Source organism: Sus scrofa, chromosome 7 (assembly GCF_000003025.6).
Source record: "Sus scrofa isolate TJ Tabasco breed Duroc chromosome 7, Sscrofa11.1, whole genome shotgun sequence".
Classification (NCBI taxonomy): Eukaryota; Metazoa; Chordata; class Mammalia; order Artiodactyla; family Suidae; genus Sus; species Sus scrofa.
The window spans coordinates 96,969,222-96,991,622 of NC_010449.5; the positions used below are offsets into that span (position 1 = coordinate 96,969,222).

A 22,401-nucleotide genomic window follows, 5' to 3' on the forward strand; every position below is an offset into this window, starting at 1 on the left:
ATGATGGTTTAACATCTACTGATCAATGTGATATGCCGCATTAATAAAAAAAAGCATAAGAAGTCATATGATTACCTCACTAGATTCAGCAAAAGCATCTCACAAAATTCAACATCAATGCATGATAAAAACTGAACAAAGGGGGTAAGAAGGAACATATCTCAATAATAAAAGCCATATATGACAAATACAGAACTAGTATCGTACTCAATGGTGAAAAACTGAAAGTTTTTCCTCTAAGATCAGAAACAAGGAGTTCCCTGGTGGTTCAGTGTGTTAAGGATCTGGTATTGTCACTGCTTTGGCACAGGTTTAATCCATAGCTGTGGAACTTCCACATGCCATGAGAAAGGCAAAAAAAAAAAAAAAAACACCAAAAAAACAAAAAAATAAAACAAAAAAACCACAAAAAACAAAAAACAGGAGTTCCCACTGTTGCTCAGCAGAAATGAACCTGACTAGTATTCATAAGGATGTGGGTTCATCCCTGGCCTCACCTAGTAGGTTAAGCATCCAGCGTTGTCATGAGCTGTGGTGTAGGTCACACTCAGGGCTCAGATCTGGCGTTGCTGTGCCTGTGGTGGAGGCCTGCAGCTGTGGCTCCCATTCAACCCCTAGCCTGGGAACTTTCATATGCTATGAACACGCCCCTCCCCCCAAAAAAAAAATCAGGAACAAGACAAGGATGCCTACTCTTTTCATTTTCATTCAACATAGCATTAGAAGTTCTAGCCACAGCATTTAGGCAAGAAAAAGAAATAAAAGCCATTCAAATTGGAAAGGAAATAAAACTGTCACTATTTGCAGATGACATGATACTATATATAGATAACCCTAACAATTCTCCACCCTTTTCACTGGTAACCACTAGTTTTTTCTCTATATCTGTGAGTCTGTTTCTTTTTTGTTATATTCACTAGTTTGTTGTATTTTTTAGATTGTTGTATTTTTTTAGTTTGTGTATTTTATTGCGCTTAACATAATGCCCTCTAAGTCCATCCATGTTGCTGCAAATGGAAAATTTTTGTTCTTTTTTATAGCTGAGTAGTATTCCATTGTGTGTGTGTGTGCGTGTGTGTACACTACATCTTTATCCATTCATCTATATATGAACACACAGAGAAAATATTATTCAGCCATAAAAAAGAATTAAATCTTACCATTCATGACAGCATGGTTGGGCCTAGAGAGTACTACGCTAAATGAAAGAAGTCAGACAGAGAAAGGCAAACACTATATTATTTCACTTGTATGTGGAATCTGAAAAACAAAGCAAAAATGAAAGAAAGAAACAGACTCACAGATACAGAGAATAAACTGGTGGCTGCTATAAGGGAGGGGGAGGAAGGGAGTAGGTGAAATAGGTGAAAGGGAATTAATAGGTACAAACTTCCAGTTATAAAGTAAATAAGTCATGGAGATGTAAGGTCCAGTATAGGGAATATAGTCAATAACAGTCCTGTAGTAACTTTTCATACTGACAAATGATAATTAGACTTATTATAGTGATGATTTAGTAATGTGTAAAAATTTCTAATTACTATTTTGTACATCTGAAACTGATATGATATTGTAGTCAATTATAATTCAATAATAAATGAAGACGCAAATATAAAAGTATGAAGAAAACTAAGGAATTAATAAACATGAAATTGAAGAAAGTAATTACCTTTGAGTGGGATCAGAGTGGAACATATGGGTGCTTCAGAAGTAAAGGTAGGAGGGAGCCCCCATTGTGACTCAGTGGTTAACCAACCCCACTAGTAACCATGAGGTTGAGGGTTTAATCCCTGGCCTTGCTCAGTGGATTAAGGATCCAGCATTGCTGTGGCTGTGGTGTAGGCTGGCAGCTACAGCTAGGATTCGACCCCTAGCCTGGGAACCTCCACATGCCTCATTCATGGCTCTAAAAAGACAAAAGACAAAAATAAAAAATAAAAAAAAAAAAAGAAGTAAAGCTAAGTTCTGTTACTAATCCTAGGTATTAGTCATATTATTTTTCTTTAAAGTCTCACATATTTTATTATGTGACAGATTATTCTTCTCCTCAATATTTAATTTTTTAAAAAAAGGAATACAGGAACGCCTACTGTGGCACAACGGGATTGGGAGCATCTCTGCAGCACCAGGTTGCAGGTTCGATCCTTGGACAGCAAAGGAGGTTAAAGGATCTGGGACTGCTGCACCTGAGGTGTAGGTTGCAACTGTGGATCAAATCAGATCCTTGGCCAAAGGAACTCCAAGGAGTTGCGGGATGGCCAAAAAAAAAAAAAGGAAAAAAGAAAAATAAAAGGAATACAGATTTTTAAAATTCCAAGGAAGGTGCCTGTCTCAGGTTACAACCTTCTGCTTCTTGCACATCTTAGTTACCCCACCAGCATTTGGAACTGCATTAGGTATCCCCAAGTGACTCACAAAAAAGGAGCAGTGGGGGAAGTTGTAATTCAAAGGATGGTTGGCAGATGTACTTCTATCATCTTTATCTGATATCTGCATTCTATTTCTACTACATCTTTGCACTTCATCCTTTTAATGACAGAAATCAGTGATACTGACTTCAAGAAGAGCAATCCATCTCCACTTTGTTTTTCTGAGTTCTTTACCCTGCTTCTCAAGTCTATCTTTGAGATCTCCTGGCTAGTCTGATTTCCTCTGACCTTCCCTACCCAACCTATGACAGCCTGAGATGACTCCCTGGAAGTGTTTCGTGTCTTAAATTTATCCAAGATATTTATATACCATAGCAGCAACAACATACAAATACCAAAGGATTTTTATTACAAAAAGAGCAACAAATAATGGTCTTCAATGAGGAATACCTCCTTTATGATCCTGGTTCTTTCAGATAGACTTACATATCATGTGAGAATGAACTAGTAATTTTAATTCTCTACACATATCAGTTTAAACTCGTAAACTGAGTTTAAATAAATTGGTGATAACTACTGACTGGCAGGCTTTGGGCCTTCTGCTAGACTCCTTGAGCTTCCTACTATGTGTAGAAATGTACACTAGTATTGCAACTCCTCTATATCTTTCTCATAAATACATGAATGACTGGTATTCTTACAGTGATGATCTTCTTGTCTTACTATGGTGTTCTCTACTACCCTGCACTTCTGAGATACAATATCTTGCCCACCATAATTGAAATTTCAAACATCTTTAAATTTTATTTTGTTTTTTGTTGTTATTGTTGTTTTTTGTCCTTTTTTTTTTTTTTTTTTTTTTTTTTGCCTTTTCTAGGGCCACTCCTGCGGCATATGGAGGTTCCCAGGCTAGGGGTCCAATCGGAGCTGTAGCCGCCGGCCTACGCCAGAGCCACAGCAACGCGGGATCCGAGCCTCGCCTGCAACCTACACCATAGTCAATTATAATTCAATAATAAATGAAGATGCAAATATAAAAGTATGAAGAAAACTAAGGAATTAATAAACATGAAATTGAAGAAAGTAATTACCTTTGAGTGAGATCAGAGTGGAACCCACTGAACAAAGGCCAGGGATCGCATGGTTCCTTGTCGGATTCGTTAACCACTGAGCCACGACCGGAACTCCATTAAATTTTAATCTTACAGGATGAGAAGGGATGATAGAGTTCATCACAAGGAGTGTCCTCTATGGGGAGTTCCCGTCGTGGCGCAGTGGTTAACGAATCCGACTAGGAACCATGAGCTTGCGGGTTCTGTCCCTGCCCTTGCTCAGTGGGTTAAGGATCTGGCTGCCGTGAGCTGTGGTGTAGGTTGCAGACGCGGCTCGGATCCCGCGTTGCTGTGGCTCTGGCGTAGGCCGGGGGCTACAGCTCCGATTCGACCCCTAGCCTGGGAACCTCCACATGCTGAGGGAGCGGCCCAAGAAATAGCAAAAAGACAAAAAAAAAAAAAAAAAAAAAAAAAAGGAGTGTCCTCTATATTACATAACCCCTTCTGAGAGCTTCACCCATCACACAAATGCCAGCCAGCTGCCACATATCTATTTCACTTCATACTCATAAAGACATGAAAAGGCTTTGGTCCACTCTGGGTGCACTATATACAGTTTGTATAAAGGTACTAATTTTCTGCATTTTCTTTAAAATCTTTGGATTCCAATGGTAGTTTTTGTTTTCTTTTGGGCATGGCCAAAGCTTGGCACCATATAAGCTTTGGCACTGGTTAAAGTAAATATTGCTTAGTCCCAGTGTAGCTGATCATACACCAACAATGATGTTCCTACTACCTTCTAGTAATTCTTTCTGGGAAGTCCAAGTTTCTACTTACATGTTGTTCTTGACAATTGGAGCATTCGTCTTCTAAGACATAGCAAATGCCATTCAGTTTATCCAAGGATATCATCACCTCATTAAAATGTTCAAGGTCCTATCATACAGAAATCTCAGAAATCCTAATTAAGGGAGTTCCCGTCGTGGTGCAGTGGTTAACGAATCCGACTAGGAACCATGAGGTTGCGGGTTTGGTCCCTGCCCTTGCTCAGTGGGTTAATGATCCGGCGTTGCCGTGAGCTGTGGTGTAGGTTGCAGACGCGGCTCGTATCCCGCATTGCTGTGGCTCTGGCGTAGGCCAGTGGCTACAGCTCCGATTGGACCCCTAGCCTGGGAACCTCCATATGCCGCAGAAGCGGCCCAAAGAAAATAGCAAAAAACAAAACAAAACAAAAACAAAAAACAAAACAAAAATTAAAAAAAAAAAAAAAGAAATCCTAATTAAGGACCACACTCAAGATGCAAAGGACCACCAGTGGGAACAATGCTTTGTGGTCTAAATCTCTTTTTCATTTTTAGTCTACTGGGTAGGCAAAAATTAGGTTGCAAAACTGGAAGAAACATTGGAAGGACATTAGCAAAGACCATTTCAGTTAGCAGCATCTGGGTCTGACTGATAGTGACAATACTGCAGAGATGCAGGCAATAAGTGTTGGCCTCCTAAGTTAAACCTGAACTACACTTGTGGATCAGAGAGAGGATATGCCAAGATCAGATTTTCATGCCTTCTCGAAGGCTGTACTCACCTCACAGTCCAACAGGTATGATATCATTCTGCTTTTCTTTCTTTCTCTCTTTCTTTTTTTCTCTCTTTTCTTCCCTGTGGCACATGGAGCTCCAGGCCAGGCCTCAGATCCAAACCTTGGACATGAACCAAGCCACAGCTGCAGCAACACCAGATCCCTAACCCACTGTGCTGGGCCAGATATTGAACACGCATCCCAGCATTCCCAAGACACTACCAATCCTATTATGCCACAGCAGGAGCTCCCATTCTGCTTTTATTCTCCAGATGGACCAGAGGGAAAGAGATGCCATGCAGGAATGGCCTATGATTGAGCAAGTGCCCAAGTTCCATGCTACTGATGCATAACCACTATCTCTTTAGGAGGGCAGATACCACCAAGTGCTTCCATTTGTATTTGAGATTTCACAAGTATTGATGCCAACTGGATGGGACACCCAATGTCTAGATTCTCAAATACTTTTTTTTTTTTTTTTTTTTTTTTTTTTTTGCTTTTTAGGCCTTTACCCGTGGCATATGGAGTCTCCCAGCCTAGGGGTCTAATTGGAGCTATAGCTGCCAGCCTACACTACAGCAACATCAGATCCAAGCTGCGTCTGCAAACCACACCACAACCTATGGCAACGCCAGATCCTTAACCCACTGAGTGAGGCCAGGGATCGAACCCACAACCTCATGGTTTCTAGTCGGATCCGTTTCTGCTGAGCCACAATGGGAACTCCCAGATTCCTAAATACTTTTGACTGGGGAAAGAGGACTTGAGGCTGGATGTTTTAGCCGTTTCAGGGGTTGGACAGTCCCTTCTAGAAAAGGTGTTATTGATGATCATCCAAGTTATGAAACACATGGCATATATACAACTTATAGGCAGTAGCCCTTGGAATATATGAAAATCCAACTATGCAGTTGTCTGACAACCAATCTTATCCCACTCAATGTTCTTTATTCTAGGTGATAACAGCAGAGTTCTTTGACTTACTGCCCCCTGAAAAAATCTTATCCAAGATACGCACAGTTGCAAATAAAGAAGACAAGTGAGTCTCCTGTCTGGGTTGGTCTCCTCTAGGAGTCTTATAAAGATATAATACAATGTATTCCACCATAACACGGTATTCCAACTATGCCTCGGAGTTGACCACAAAAGATAGGAAGCTGATAAACTAGTATAAAACAGAAAATTTTTCTCTTACTATTTGTTTGCAGATAAAAGAGGGATCTTTGTCCTTAAAATATAAATGCTTGGTTCTTTGGATAATGATTTTTAAGAAAAAAAGTGATGCAAATTATAACATTTCACCAGAATTATTAACAATAATACAAGCGACAAAATGGAACAATTTGCTGAGAGTGGTGAGTTGAGAGATGATCTCAAAGCCAGGTACTATCTAAGTATCTCAGATATGTAAGTAGGAGAGAGGAGTTCCCGTTGTGGAACTATGGTTAACAAATCTGACTAGGAACCATAAGGTTGCGGGTTCGATCCCTGGCCTTGCTCAGTGGGCTAAGGATCCCGTGTTGCCGTGAGCTGTGGTGTAGGTCACAGACGCGGCTCGGATCCCCAGTTGCTGTGGCGCCGGCATAGGTCGGCGTCTACAGCTCCTATTAGACCCCTAGCCTGGGAACCTCCATATGCCGCAGGAGCAGCTCTAGAAAAGGCAAAAAGACAAAAGTAATAATAAGTAGGAGAGAAATTTAGTGCTCTAGTACTATAGATATAGTACCCTATTATTAGACAATAATAACCATTTTTCGCTCCAATGTTTTTCAAACTTCATTCAGTACAACCTATAGGAAAAAATATATACTTTAAATAATGATTGAGGACATACACCTTTGTGTGTGTGTTTATAATTAAAATTGTTAAATCCCGTAAACATACCTTAATTCAAGACTGTTCAAAACTTGGAATGAGCTATATAAACTGGAATTAGGAAACAAAATTCATGTCCACATACTTATAACCTGTATTGTCTAAAGGCGATCATTTAAAATTATAAATAGGAATGAAATGAATAAACTCTTACTATTGGAGACAACATATTCCACACAGATATCAAAATGCGTTCAGGAAAACCAAAACAGACAACAGTTGTTTGTTGATTACTAACTTGTTCCCGTTGCTTCCCTCCCATACCCATCAACAGACCCAAGTATATCCCTCCTTTCTCATATTATCCCCCTCATATCTACCCTATAGCCATGCTTCATATCAGGTGCTCTTTTCATCTCTTATTTGCTTTTGCAGTTTAATCTCTTTTCCACATTATCTTCATCCTCATGTTAAAGTAATTTTTCTAAAATTCAGCTCATTAAAATGTGGTCCTTGGGAGTTCGCATTGTGGCTCAGCAGGTTAAGGGCCCAATGTAGTCTCTGTGAGGACACAGGTTTGATCTCTGGCCTTGATCAGTGGTTAAGAATCTGGTATTGCTGCAAGCTGTGGCATAGGTCACAGATGTGTCTTGTTTGGATCCAGTGTTGCCATGGCTGCGGCATAGGCCTGCCACTGCCGCTCTGATTCGACCCCTAGCCAGGTGACTTCTATATGCCACAGGTGTGGCTGTAAAAAGAAAAAAAAAAAAAGAAAGAAAGAAAAGAAAATGTGGTTCTTGGCCAGGAGGATCAGCATCACCTGGGACCTTGTTATAGATGCAGAATCTCAGATAACACCTCAGACTTACTGATTTGGAATTTGCATTTCAGCAAGATCCCCTAATGATGGAGTTCCCATCGTGGCTCAGCAGAAATGAATCTGACTAGCATCCATGAGGACGCAGGTTTGATCCCTGGCCTCACTCAGTGGGTGAAGGATCTAGCGTTGCTGTGAGCTGTGGTGTAGGTTGCAGATGCCGATTGGATCTGGCATTGCTGCGGCTGTGGTGCAGGCTGGCAGCTACAGCTCTGATTTGACCCCCTAGCCTGGGAACCTCCATATGCTGCAGGTATGGTCCCAAACACACATAGGAAAGAAGGAAGGAAGAAAGAAAAGAGAGAAATATAGATCAGTGGAACAGGATAGAAAGCCCAGAATTAAACCTACCTACCTGCAGTCAGCTAATCTATGACAAAGGAGGCAAGAATATACAATGGAGAAAAGACAGGTCCCTCAATAAGTGGTGCTGGGAAAACTGGACAGCTACATGTAAAATAATGAAATTAGAACATTCCCTAACACCATACACATAAATAAACTCAAAATGGATTGAAGACCTAAATATAAGATTGGATGCTATAACACTCTTTGAGGAAAACATAGGCTGAACACTCTCTGACATAAACCACAGCAATATCTTTTCAGATTCACCTCCTAGAGTAATGATAATAAAAACAAAAATAAATAAATGGGACCTAGTTAAATGTAAAAGTTTTTGCATAGCAAAGGAAACCATAAACAAAACAAAAAGACAACCCACGGAATGGAAAAAAATATTTGCAAATGAAGAGACTGACAAGGGATTAAAATCCAAAATATATAAACACCTCCTGCAGCTCAATACCAAAAAACCAAACAACCCCAACAAAAAATGGGCAGAAGATCTAAACAGACAATTCTTAAAGGAATACATATAGATGGCCAAAAAACAAATGAAAAGATGTTCAACATCACTAATTATCAGAGAAATCAAAACTACGAGGTACCACCTTACACCAGTCAGAATGGCCATCATCAAAAAGTCTACAAACAATAAATTCTGGAGAGGGTATGGAGAAAAGGGAACCCTCTTACACTGTTGGTGGGAATGTAAGTTGGTGCAACCAATATGGAAAACAGGATGGAGAGTCCTCAAATAACTAAAAATACAATTACTATATGATCCAGCAGTCCAACTCCTGGGCTCTATCCAGAGAAAACCATGACACAAAAAGATATATATACGCCAGTGTTCACTGCAGCACTATATGCAATAGCCAAGACATGGAATCAATCTAAATGTCCATCAACAGAGGAGTAGGTAAGGAAGATGTGGTACATATACACAATGGAATATTACTCAGCCATAAAAGGAATGAAATAATGGTATTTGCAGCAACATGGAGGGACCTAAAAATTACCATTCCATTTTTTTTTTTTTTTTTTTGTCTTCCATGGCATATGGAAGTTCCCAGGCTAGGGGCTGAATTGGAGCTGCAGCTGCCGGCCTACACCACAGACACAACAATGTGGGATCCAAGCTGCATCTGCAACTTGTACCACAGCTCATGGCAACACCCGGTCCGTAACCCACTGATGCAGGGATCAAACCTGCATCCTCATGGACACTAGTTGGGTTCATTACCACTGAGCCACAACAGCAACTCCTAGAAATTATCATTCTAAGTAAATTTAGTCAGACAGTGAGACACAAACATCATATGCTATCTACTTATTCTACTTATGTGTGGAATATAAAAAAAAAAGGATACAATGAACTTATTTGCAGAACAGAAACAGACTCACAGACTGAAAAACTTATGTATGTTTACTAAAGGAGACAGGTTGAGGGGGAGGGATAGACTGGGGGTTTGGGATGGAAATGTTCTAAAATGAGGTTGTGATGATGGCTATACAACTATAAATATAATAAAATTCATTGAAATGTAAAAAAATACAATGTACTGAGGGCCTGGTATTTTTAGAAAGAAGGTAACAATATCGGTTAGCTTGAGCCTTTGGTAAATTAAGCATGTATGTTTATATTTTTAGGTTAACCAATGAAAGGATAGTAATGAAGTATATAACTTCTACACCGGTGGGGGATAGGACAGGGGCTGATAAGAAAATGACAATAGCAGTGATACAGGTTTCTTCACTCACCAGTCTTTAGGAGAGCATGGAACATCACGGCTTGTACCATGCTATTCCCGTATGATAACATAAATGCAAATATTCCCAAGGCAAATTCAAAGATACAAATCTTTATAAATCAGCTTTGAAATAGGGGGACCTGGAATAACATAAAATTGTGGTATTGTGAAAAGAAGGTCTATCTGGGAAGAAGATTTAGAGTTTAAAGCTTGGGATGGGAAGATATGGGTACCATGTCTCCTGGCTGTTTTTCCTGGTCAAAGAAACCAGAGCAGGCAGGGAGCATTCAGCTGGATTGTCTCACTTCTCCTTTCAGGATGTTGAAGGTCAAATTTATTTATACATGTACTTAGTTCTTCTCTATTAAATCACCTCAAACTTACCCACTAATCAGTAGCAGTAAAAGAGGAAGGCTACCAAGGGCCGACTAATAGATGCAGTTCTGAGAAGAGTTTGATGACTCATTAGGAAACCCAGTTCTCATTATAATGTACTACCAGACTTCTGAAAAGTCTATGTTATATGGTACTAGGCTCATAGGATAAAGGCAGAGGGATATTCACCTTGACCAGGTTAACCTGGGGAAGGCAGAGTCTCACAGTGAGGATTCTCCTCTGAATGTGACATTAAGAGTTGGATGCCCTGTTTCTGGGTTCCATGAGATTCCCATGACCCTAATTATGGGATGTTAGAGAATGACTGTAGCAATATAATAGAAGAAATCATGTATTACTTTTTTAAAGAGGCCATTTAATCATCGTGAGGCAGGCTGACCCAGTTGCCCAAATGATCTGCTTTTCACCAAAATACAAAGAAATTGACATTTTTATTTTCCTAAAGATTTATATCCTACCATTGCATATGACTATTTCTACAAAGAGTTAGAGCCAGAGCTATTGCAAGTGATGGATGATGTTGATGATAAACAAAGAATTGGCAAAGAAGAATGTATTTTTGTGAGCCAGTGTTTCATTCTGTCCATACAACAGTTGCTTGGCCAAAATACCTAGACATTGCTCATGGGTGATTTAATAAAATTACAAGTCATTGAGTAGCATCTGAACTTCCTAGTAACAGCGGCAGCTAGGGCAAAACTCTGGCAAGCTCTCAATTTGGTAAGTTCCATAGTTCAAAGTTCTGGGAAATGAGCCAAGAGAGGGCTCACTAGGATAAGGATGAAACAGTTTTTGTACCCAGACAGCAAGTGGCTGTTCTGAAAACTGTGCTTTCTTTTTAACCTAATCTCTCTGAATGTAGAGAGCCGTCCCTTAAACTCTAAGGATGAGGCCCCTCAAAGAGAGAGACATGTGACCCTAATGTCCTTTCTCCCTAGATGCATTACAACATCAGATTTATTTGTACAAACCAAATGCCTTAGTCAGACGTTCTAGACAAGAGAAATATTCAAGATTTTCAGATACAGGATCATACATAATTCAAATTCCTGAAAACCTCAATCAAATTGGAAAGACTAAGTGTTCAGGATATGGAGGAGTAAGGATCTGAGGTGGACAGGTCTTACTAACCCAACAGAGGACCAAAGGAATCCACTAGGGTGGTTTCATCACTCTCTTGAGATTTTTAAACATTTTTTATTTTGCAATACTTTCAGGCTTACAAAAATGTTGCAGAAAATAATCTAGCTATACTCTTCATCTATTTTCCCTCAATGTTAGTATCTTATATAACCATAGTAAAAATATCAAAATCAGGAAATTAACATTGATACAACCATGAGTATATTATTGAAATTAAGTTCCTGCTACCTTGGAGAAAGAATATACTTAAATGGATAGTACATTGGTTGCTAAAAACAGAAACATGGAACTGTCTTGTCCTACCAAAATGGGAATAGGAAATAGCACCAGGCCCAGGATCACCAGTGAGTTGATACCTATGATACTACAGTAACTGGGAGTCTGTCCCCACCTTCAGGCTTTTCCCCTTTAATTCAGTTGGGTTATCAGAAAAGTAGATGGATCTGGGATGTTGCCTGAGGATTATAGCAAACAATGAATTTTATGTTAACTATGGCTGACATTGTTTCTCTATAGAAAGAGCTTAACCCACTGGGTCATAAAGGAACTCCTCAATCCCAATATATTTTAAAAATCAACAGCAGTTTGCTCTCACTTAGCAGCCAGTGATTTATCTCTGTTGATATTTTAATTCTCAACATTTGTCATAACCTGTGAAAGTGGGGTTTATTTTTTTATTATTTTTTAATTTTATGATTTTTTTATTTTTTCAATTATAGTTGATTTACAGTGTTCTGTCAATTTCTACTGTACAGCAAAGTGACCCAGTCATATATATATATATGTGTGTGTGTGTGTGTCTGTCTTTTTCTCACATTATCCTCCATCATGTTCCACCACAAGTGACTGGACATAGTTCCCTGTGCTATACAGCAGGATTTCATTGCTTATCCACTCCAAATGCAATAGTTTGCATCTATTAACCCCAGACTCCCAGTCCATTCCCACCCTCCTCCCCTCCTCCTCCCCCTTGGCAATCTCAAGTCTGTTCTCCAAGTCCATGAGTTTCTTTTCTGTGGAAAGTTTCATTCATGCCATATATTAGATTCCAGATATAAGTGATATCATATGGTATTTGTCTTTATGACTTACTTCACTTAGTATGAGAGTCTCTAGTTCCATCCATGTTGCTGCAAATGGCATTATTTTGTTTCTAGGCTAAGTAGTATTCCTGTGTGTGTGTGTGTGTGTGTGTGTGTGTGTGTGTGTGTGTATCGCATATTCTTAATCCATTCATCTGTCATTGGACATTTAGGTTGTTTCCATGTCTTGGCTATTGTGAACAGTGAAGCAATAACAAACAGCTTTTATTACAATAAGTTATGTTCCTTCTATACCCACTTTGGTAAGAGTATTTATCATGAATGGATATTGGACTTTGTCAAATGCTTTTTCTTCATCTATTGAGATGATCATGCAGTTTTTGACCTTTTCTTTATTAATGTGGTTTATGATATTGTTTGATTTGCATATGTTGAACAATCCTTGTGAATCCAGGATGAATCCCATTTAGTCGTGGTGTATGATCTTTTCTATATGCTGTTGGATTCAGTTAGCTAAAATTTTGTTGAGAATTTTTGTGTCTATATTCATCAAAGACATGGGCCTATAATTTTCTCTTTTGATAGTATCTTTGTCTGGTTTTGGTATTAGGGTGATGGTGGCTTCATGGAATGTCTTTGGGAGTATTCCTTCTTTATCAACCTTTTGGAAAAGTTTAAGAAGAATGGGTATAAGTTCTCTGTATGTTTGGTAGAATTCGCCTGTGAAGCCATCTGGTCCTGGACTTTTATTTGTAGCAAGTGTTTTTATGACATATTCAATTTCATTACTGCTGAGCTATGACGGAAACTCCTTTTACCTGCTTTTCCTTCATATGCCAGAGAGCCATTTCAGTGCCTCTTCACAGCACCCTGGGCATCAGAGAAGGGGAAGGAAGAGGCCCTTTTTCTCCCTGCTTTTCTGGAATCTGAGTGCAACCGTGCTGGTGGCTACTGAAGCCCACATAAATTCTTTGTAAGTTTAGTGTTGCTAGATTGAGGAAAGATGATAACACTTTATTTATTTATTTTTTGCTTCTTAGGGCTGCACCCAGAGCATATGGAGATTCCCAGGCTAGAGGTCTAATTGGAGCTGTAGCCACTGGCTTACGCCACAGCCACAGCAACTCAGGCTCCAAGCTGCATCTTTGACTTACACCACAGCTCAAGTCAACACCGGATCCTTAACCCACTGAGCAAGGGCAGGGATCAAACCCGAAACCTCATGGTTCCTAGTTGGGTTCATTTCCACTGTGCCACGACAGGAACCCCCATAACACTTTAAACAACACATATTTAAAACATGCTGCAGTAATTACTTCAGGAGGTGGAACAGGAAAAATTCATGGAACTCTGAGGTCTGAGGTCTATTCTGATCTTTTATTGTCCAGTTAATAAGTATTTACTGAGCTTCCATTTCCTGGACATTTTCTACATGCTCTATTCACCCTGCTTTGTTTGTATCCAGATAGGCTGAGCTGAGTGGTTGTGATCAGACAAAGAGAGGCATTTGCAAGTTACTAAATGGCCAGAGGAGAGTGAGATCAAGGTGTTTATACTTTTTACTCTTGCCACTTCACCACAAGTTGCCTGCCCTCCCTCCATGAAAGCCATAGCTCCTGCAGGCAACCCTCTCCCCTTCAAGCCTTTGAGGCCCAAGGTTCTGCAGCAAACCTTAATGGTTTTTTTGTTTTAACTTTGCCCATGCCTTTGCCAATAGTCCCTTTATGAAACTCTCCTCCAATTACCCAGTTTTAAAACCAGAACCCCCATATAACTCAAAACTGACACTGCCAGTGAGCAGATGAGTGAGCTGAAGAACAAAACTCTTCCTCAGTGCCTACTTCAGTATCAGTGCAATGGTAAGCCACATGTTTGCCCATTTACAATCACAATAAATTATTTACAGTTGAGGAAACTGGATTCAGAGGCTTAAATATATAACTTTCTCAGGCACACCAAGTTATTAAAGAGCAGGGTCAGACTGGAACCCACAGAGGTCTCACTCTGCAAGTATCTACCTGATCTGAAATCTGCTGTAGATATCCTTAGCTCAAGGAAAAAGGCTTGATAAGGGATTGAGGGGTAAGTGTAGGATTGAGACTATGTTTCCACTGCCCACTCCCTTAATTACAATCACCTGGGATGCTTTTGGGGGGAGGGGGGCTTTTTAGAGCAGAACCGTGGCATATGAAAGTTCCCAGGTTCCCAGGCTAGGGGTCAAATAGGAGCTGTAACTGCCAGCCTATGCCACGGCCGCAGCAATGCTAGATTCGAGGCGCATCAGCGACCTACACCAGCGCTCACTGCAAGGCCAGATCCTTAACCCACTGAGCAAGGCCAGGGATAGAACCTGCATCCTCACGGATACTAGTCAGGTTCCTATACCACTGAGCCAAGTCAGGAACTTCTGTGATGCTTTTTGGAGTTCTCTGGAAGCTCAGTGAGTTAAGGATCCAGCATTGTCACCCCTATGGCCTGGGTTACTGCTATGGCACCGGTTTCATCCTTGGCCTGGGTACTAAAGAATTTAAAAACAAAAGGAGTTCCCGTCGTGGCACAGTGGAAACTAATCTGACTAGGAACCATGAGGTTGCCATTAGATCCCTCGCCTTGCTCAGTTGGTTAAGGATCCAGCGTTGCCATGAGCTGTGGTGCTAGGTCACAGACGCCGCTCAGATCTGGTATGGCTATTGCGTAGACCCGCCGCTACAGCTCCGATTAGTCCTCTAGCCTGGGAACCTCCAGGTGCAGACCTAGAAAAGACAAAAGACAAAACAAATAAACAAAAACAAACAAAAAAGCAACTCAAGATTCTTGGAACTGCCACTGTCTTTCCCACTCCTTTGGCTCTAACAGTCTCTGCACCTCTATTTCGACACTCTCCACGTTGAATTGCAGGATTAATAATTACCGTAACTTTTATTTTATTGATACTTTCTTCCATTCAGGCAATAGTGCACTGCACAAACTCTAGGAGTCCTCAGAAAGCGGTTTAGCAAGTATCCCCACAGCCACCCAATAGGAATAGCGCAAGGTTCCAACTGAGACTGCCTCCCCGGGAGGTGGAGAGACGCCGGGCCCAGCCCGTGACTGCCAAGCCGAGTTGGGCCTCACCTTTTCCGCCAGGATCTGGATGGCGGCGACCGTGACGCTGGAGCCCGCGGGTCGTTGCTGCTGGGACGAGCCGGTGCGCATCGCTGTGCGCGGCCTGGCCCCAGAGCAGCCGGTCACGCTGCGCGCGTCTCTGCGCGACGAGAAGGGCGCGCTCTTCAGGGCCCACGCGCGCTACTGCGCCGACGCCGACGGCCAGCTGGACCTGGCGCGCGCGCCCGCGCTGGGCGGCAGCTTCGTGGGGCTCGAGCCCATGGGGCTCTTCTGGGCTCTGGAGCCCGAGAAGCCTTTGCTACGGCTGGTGAAGCGGGACGTGCAGACGCCCTTCGCCGTGGAGCTGGAGGTGTTCGACGGCCACGAGCCCGAGGGCGGGCGGCTCCTGGGCCGGGCTGTGCACGAGCGCGACTTCCTGGCGCCCGGGGTTCGGCGCGAGCCGGTGCGCGCGGGCCGGGTGCGCGCCACGCTTTTCCTGCCTTCAGGTGAGCCGCCAGTTTCCCAGGCTGGTATGGAAAGCCGTTGGAGTCCGCGATAGGCTGGGCGGCCCCTTTCCTGGCCTGGGGACCCCGTAGTTGTGGAACTTTCCTAAACTTGTCCCTAAGCTCCAGAGTCTATCATCGATTCTGGGTGGAAATTTCTTCCCTAAATTTCAGGGCACTTCTTGGAGATACTGCCACTTCCTTAGCTGTATGCTGAAAAGTGCATTCGGCATACTCAGAAAGTGTATTTATTGAGAACAGCTGTGCCAGCCATGCAGCTCCAAGATGCCAACAATAGGCAATGCCTTCTGGTGTGCAAGAGTGATATTTGCCTTCTTTCACAACAAACTTCCAAGGACACTCAAACCTGGAGATAGAGGCAGTGTCCTATAACACTAAAAAACAAAAAACTCCCTGAAGATCCCCTCCCCCTCTCATAAACAGTCTGTCAGTGGTTCTCAACCTGGGATGATTTTACCCCTGTCAGGGGATACATAGCAATATCTGGGGACATTTTTGATTGTTACGGTTGGGGGAGGGGTGCTATTGGCAGGTAAAGCCCCGAATGCTGCTGAACTTCCACAGAGCACAGCCCCGGAACAAACAAATATCTTACTTAAAATGCCTGTAGTGCTGAGGTTAAAAATCCTTAGTTTAAGTAAAAACAAGGTACTTTCTATGTAAAAGTGGCCTATAAGCAAGACACCTGAAACACCCCCAAGCAAATTCCTGACTGAGGAGTTCCCATTGTGGTGAAGCAAAAATGAATCCAACTGGGAACCATGAGGTTTCTGGTTTGATCCCTGGCCTCATTCAGTGGGTTAAGGACCAGGTATTGCCATGAGCTACGTTGTAGTTCACAGACATGGCTTGGATCTGGTGTTGCTGTGGCTGTGGTGTAGGCCAGCAGCTACACCTCCGATTTGACCCCTAGCCTGGGAACCTCCATATTCCACATGTGTGGCCCTAAAAAGCAAAAAAAAACAAAAACAAAAACAAAAATCCACACACACAAATTTCCTGACTGAAACATCTGCTGTATAGAAATAATGGGAGTTGCCACTGCGCACAGAATCCCTAACTGAATTCTGTGATTATTCTCCAAAACAAGAGGCCCTGCTTTGTTCTTTCACTGCTTCAGCAGTTCATAACTTACTAGTCACTTCACACTCAATTGTAAACTTCTGGACCTGGAATTTGGTCTTATGCATCTTTATATCTCCATATTCCTAGAGGCTTCACACAGGGATATAATGGGAGCTCAATAAATATCATACTGACTGACTCAATAAGAATCTTCTAAAGACTTTCATTAAAAAAAAATGTTTCACTGCCCAGTTATGGTACCTGATATTTAAATCAAGTCAATCTTGTGTTAACTTTTTTAGTATCTACTATGTGATCCATTTAAAATTTGTTGTTTTCTGACTGAACAGCTTTTTGTAAATAATGCAGAAAAGTTCTCTCATTTAACAAATACTTATAAAGCCCAGGTCTCTGCTACATACAAGGGGCGATAGTTGGCAAAATCAGACATGGGCCTCACTGCAACTACTGCCTAATACAGGATACAGGCAACTGTATTGGGATCTGCAAGTGTGGCAAATGCTATGAAAGGGGAAATACAGACCCAGGATGCTGGTGGGAACATATAAAAGGCTATCTAATTCAACTCAGCCTTAGGCAGGATCTGGGATGGCTTCCAGAAAAGGAGATCTAAACTTAGATTTGAAGCTTGATGATGCAACCAAGTCAAAAAAAGGTGGAGAGAGGAGGAGAATAGTGTATACCATTTTCAGGGGCCAAAGAGCACATGGCACATTCAGGGATGGCGTTCTTTTTCTTTTCTTTTTTTTGTCTTTTTGCCATTTCTTGGGCCGCTCCCGCGGCATATGGAGGTTCCCAGGCTAGGGGTCTAATCGGAGCTGTAGCTGCCAGCCTATGCCAGAGCCACAGCAACTCAGGATCCGAGCCGCGTCTGCAACCTACACCACAGCTCACGGCAACGCCGGATCGTTAACCCACTGAGCAAGGGCAGGGACCGAACCCGCAACCTCATGGTTCCTAGTCAGATTCGTTAACCACTGCGCCACGACGGGAACTCCCAAGAATGCCTTTTGAGGAGTTCCCATTGTGGTGGGGCGGAAACGAATCTGCCTAAGAACCATGAGGTTGTGCGTTCGATCCCTGGCCTCGCTCAGTGGGTTAAGGATCTGGTGTTGCCGTGAGCTGTGGTGTAGGTCGAAGACACAGCTCAGATCCTGTGTTGCTGTGGCTGTGGCGTAGCCTGGCAGCTGTAGCTCCGATTCGACTCCTAGCCTGGGAATCTCCGTATGCCACCAGTGTGGCCCTAAAAAGCAAAAAAAAAAAAAAAAAAAAAGCCCTTTGAAGTGTTTCCTGGTGGCTTAGCAGGTTAAGGATCTGGTGTTGTCACTTCTGTGGTGCAGATGTGATCCCTGGCCTGGAACTTCTGCTTGCCATGGGTGTGGCCAAAAAAAAAAAAAAAAAGAATGTCTTTTGAGAGTCTAAAATGCCTTATGATTTTTGTGGTGCTCTCTAGACACAGGACCCTTCCCTGGAATCATCGATCTGTTTGGAAGTGGCGGTGGCCTTTGTGAATACAGGGCCAGCCTCCTGGCCGGACGTGGATTTGCTGTGCTTGCCCTGGCTTATTTTAGATTTGAAGACCTCCCTGAATATTTGAATGATGTGAGCCTGGACTACTTTGAAGAAGCTGTGGACTTTATGTTACAGCATTCGAAGGTATGTTCTTGTGCTTGCCTGAATGCGGAGGAAAGAGGGTAGAGCAGACACAGGGCTAGAACCAAAAGATCTACCAGGACACTCAGGGGTGGAAATCTGCCATGAGACACAAAGGCTCATTCAAAAGTTGTTAGGATTATTATTTTCATTTTTACCTCTCTCCCTCTAACCCCTAAGGACTCAACTGTTTAGTTCCCATTAATTCTTGACCAGAATTCAAAGAGCTGGACTCAAAAGTTACTAACCTTAAGTTCTCATTCTGCATCTACCACTAAGTGGCCTTATAATACTGAATAAGGCAGTTACCCTTTCTGGGATTCAGTTTTTCTCATGTATAAGTTTAATGTAAATGTATAAAGGAAAACGTTGGAAGAGATTTTTGAGACAACTGGTGACATTTGAATAGGGGCTGTGTGTTTGATGATATTAAGGACTCATTAATTTTAAGTATGTTAATGATACTATGTTTTTGTCAAGAATTCCTTTTCTGAGACTGCAAAAATTAATTAAGCTAGTTTGGCATGATTATAAATGGAATACATACTCTTTGCCACATCTAGACTTAAACCCAAAAATTGTAATGTTAAAAGAATAAGATGTTCTGCAAGTTCTCACTCTGTTAGAATTCAGGGACTGGTCTCAGCAGAACTGCTAAAACCTGTATGATCTTAAACTGTGATGATTTGTTTATTTATGGGAGATCAGGTCCCAGGAACAAGAAGACCCCATACTGTCAGTTCTGCCCTTATACCTAAGCACAAGGGGCTTCTGCTCTGGACCTTTTGTTTTAGATAACCATACTCTGGCCTTTCTTTGGCTGCATCCTTGCCCACAGGGTATAGAGTTTGAGGGACCTAGTGAATGTGTCTACCTGGAACCCAGGAGCCCTTCCTAACATGCCCTTTGGATCTGGAACCCTAGAATTGTCTGCCAGTCAGCTCTGATCCTGCTTCCAGGCCCTATGCCTCTTCTCCAAGACCATTTATATGAATATACCTAAGCCTTAAACATAAAGGCTGGTGTGTTCACACATGTCTGTGAGAGGGCCCTCAAGATGCATAATGGAGCCAGGGATAGAAAGAAGAGAGTTGGCCAAGGACCAGGGACTGGGACCAGGGGCTGGCTCTCCCCCATGCCATGTTCTCTTGCAGAACTTCAAGGAGTTGCAATATTTAAAATTTGAACCTGAACCTATAAGTTGTTATGGAGGTATATTTATCAAGATACGAAAAAATAATATATTTTATTTAACTTTTAAATATTCATAACTTTTAAATAATTAAGTATAGGGTATGTGGGCCTCTGTGTATAGTCTTGACCCCATTGCCATAAATATTAGTGGAGGGTCTTTGTACTAGGAGATTAATCAATTTCCCTTTTTTTTTTTTTTTTTTTTGGTCTATTTAGGGCCATACCCATGGCTTATGGAGGTTCCCAGGTTAGGGGTCGAATTGGAGCTGTAGCCGCTGGCCTACACCCCAGCCACCTCCATGCCAGATTCGAGCTGCATCAGTGACCTATATCACAGCTCACAGCGACGCCAGATCCTTAACCCACTGAGCAAGGCCAGGGATCCAAGCTGCGTCCTCATGGATAGTAATCAGGTTCATTTCTGCTGAGCCATGATGGGAACTCCCCGATTTGCTTTTTAGAAGATACATTTGAACTTTGTGGATTGTTGCATAAGGAAGGAAAGCAAATGGAATTTTAGAAAGCTGCCTAGAGAATGTCAAATCACAGTTAAAGTTCTCTATTTATTGAACTCTAGTCATGTCCTCTCTCTCTCTCTCTTCATCAGGTGAAAGGCCCTAGTGTTGGACTTCTTGGCTTCTCCAAAGGAGGTGACCTGTGCCTCTCAATGGCCTCTTTCTTGAAGGGCATCACAGCCACTGTAGTTATCAATGCCTGTGTGGCCAACACAATAGCTCCTCTGCGTTATAAGGATATGATTATTCCTCATCTCAGCAGTGACCCGTGGAAATATACAATCAATGAGTCAGGCTTTTTAAATTTGATGGATATTTGGAACAATCCACTGGAGAAACCCAACCAACAAAGTCTTATTCCATTGGAGAAGGCCCAGGGCCCCTTCCTGTTTATTGTTGGCATGGATGATCATAACTGGAAGAGTGAATTCTATGCTCATGTAGCCTCTGAACGGTTACAAGCTCATGGGAAAGACAGACCCCAGATAATCTACTACCCAGGAACTGGTCATTGCATTGACCCACCTTATTTTCCTCTTTGTAGAGCCTCTGTGCATGCAGTTTTGGACCAACCGATCTTCTATGGAGGTGAGCCAAAGGCTCACTCAAGGGCACAGGTAGATGCATGGCAGCAAATCCAAACTTTCTTCCATAAACATCTCAATGGTAAAAAATCTGTCAAGCCCAGCAAATTGTAACATTGTAACCATAAACCATATACTATTAATAAAAATCATATTCATAAAACATGAATTGGGTTTTCCAGAGCACCTAGGAATCTTTTTGTGACAAAGCAATCATCTTGGTTTCCTTGTCAGGACCTATTGCATTCTCAGCCTTAGCAGTCCTACCTTCTTCACTGCTGGGTCCATCCCCTTCCTCCCTGAACTTTTCCCAAGGTATAGGCTTAACTTTGATCTTACCTATAGGACCAGTCTTAACCTTAAGCAGGAAAAATGTAAGAAGAAGTGCCTGCTCAACTCTCAATTGCTGCCCTAGCTTTGGCCTTGTGTCCTCATTCCAAGGGCTGAGCTTCTCTACCGCTAAGAGTCTCATATACTATATTTGGGCCCTAACTGACCATGTCTGAATCTTGGGAACCTGCCCACTCAAGTCCCTTAAGGAATAGACTCTGAACCCTACTCTGAAGATTGGGGGGCACTGACATACTTAGTATCATAAGCTTTGCTTTTATTTTATGAATGAAGCCCTAGACCTCAATTACTCCTTACTGATAAATTCAAACTTTACAAATTTTGAATTTGTAAAGGATATGTTACAAAGTAAAATCGAATCCTTTATGACCAAATTTGTTGTAAGCAAAACAGTTTATTGCTACATATGGTTGATATACTTCCTCTGCATTTACCATCTGGATTCACAATCTCAGTTCTTGGAGTTCCCGTCGTGGCTCAGTGGTTAAAGAATCCAACTAGGAACCATGAGGTTGTGGGTTTGATCCCTGGCCTCACTCAGTGGGTTAAGGATCTGGCATTGCTGTGAGCTGTGGTGTAGGTCGCAGATGCAGCTTGGATCCCGCATTGCTGTAGCTGTGGTGTAGGCTGGTGGCTGTGGTGTAGACTCCTAGCCTTGGAACCTCCACATGCCACGAATGCAGCCCTAGAAAAGACAAAAAACAAAAACCAAAAAACAATCTCAGTTCTTGGCTGCCTAGAGACATTCCTTGATGCCAGCAGATTTTCGACACAATCTTTTGATGTCAGGATTTACCTGACAAATTAGACTTCTTCCCAGCACCATCTGTTCCTGTTACCTTCCTCCTGCGAAGGACTGAGGTCAGTCATATCAATCCACTGCCTTGTACTGGGCACTGTCTAGAGTCATGAGACCAGAATGGAGGGTCTTCTCCAAGTACAAGAACATTTTTCTGAGACACATCACTTGGTTTGCTGGGCTGTCTTTCAGCATTTGTGTCTATCCAAGTAAATACCGATTAGATCTTAACTATTGAAAA

General features: G+C 42.1%; 1 protein-coding gene and 1 long non-coding RNA gene across 2 annotated transcripts in view; one reads left to right on the forward strand and one right to left on the reverse strand.

The window, feature by feature from the left end:
* Nucleotides 1–15,579, reverse strand: part of LOC106507740 — a 78,563-nt gene extending 62,984 nt beyond the window's left edge. The window contains exon 1 of the long non-coding RNA XR_002346013.1: nt 15,485–15,579. This is a non-coding gene — a long non-coding RNA (uncharacterized LOC106507740). The remainder of the gene's footprint in view (nt 1–15,484) is intronic.
* ACOT6 (acyl-CoA thioesterase 6) lies at nt 15,326–21,179 on the forward strand. Its single transcript, XM_001929018.5, has 3 exons — nt 15,326–15,960; nt 18,518–18,720; nt 20,519–21,179. The coding sequence occupies exons 1-3, from the start codon at nt 15,504–15,506 to the stop codon at nt 21,122–21,124; spliced, it is 1,266 nt and encodes a 421-aa protein (XP_001929053.1). The 5' UTR covers nt 15,326–15,503; the 3' UTR covers nt 21,125–21,179.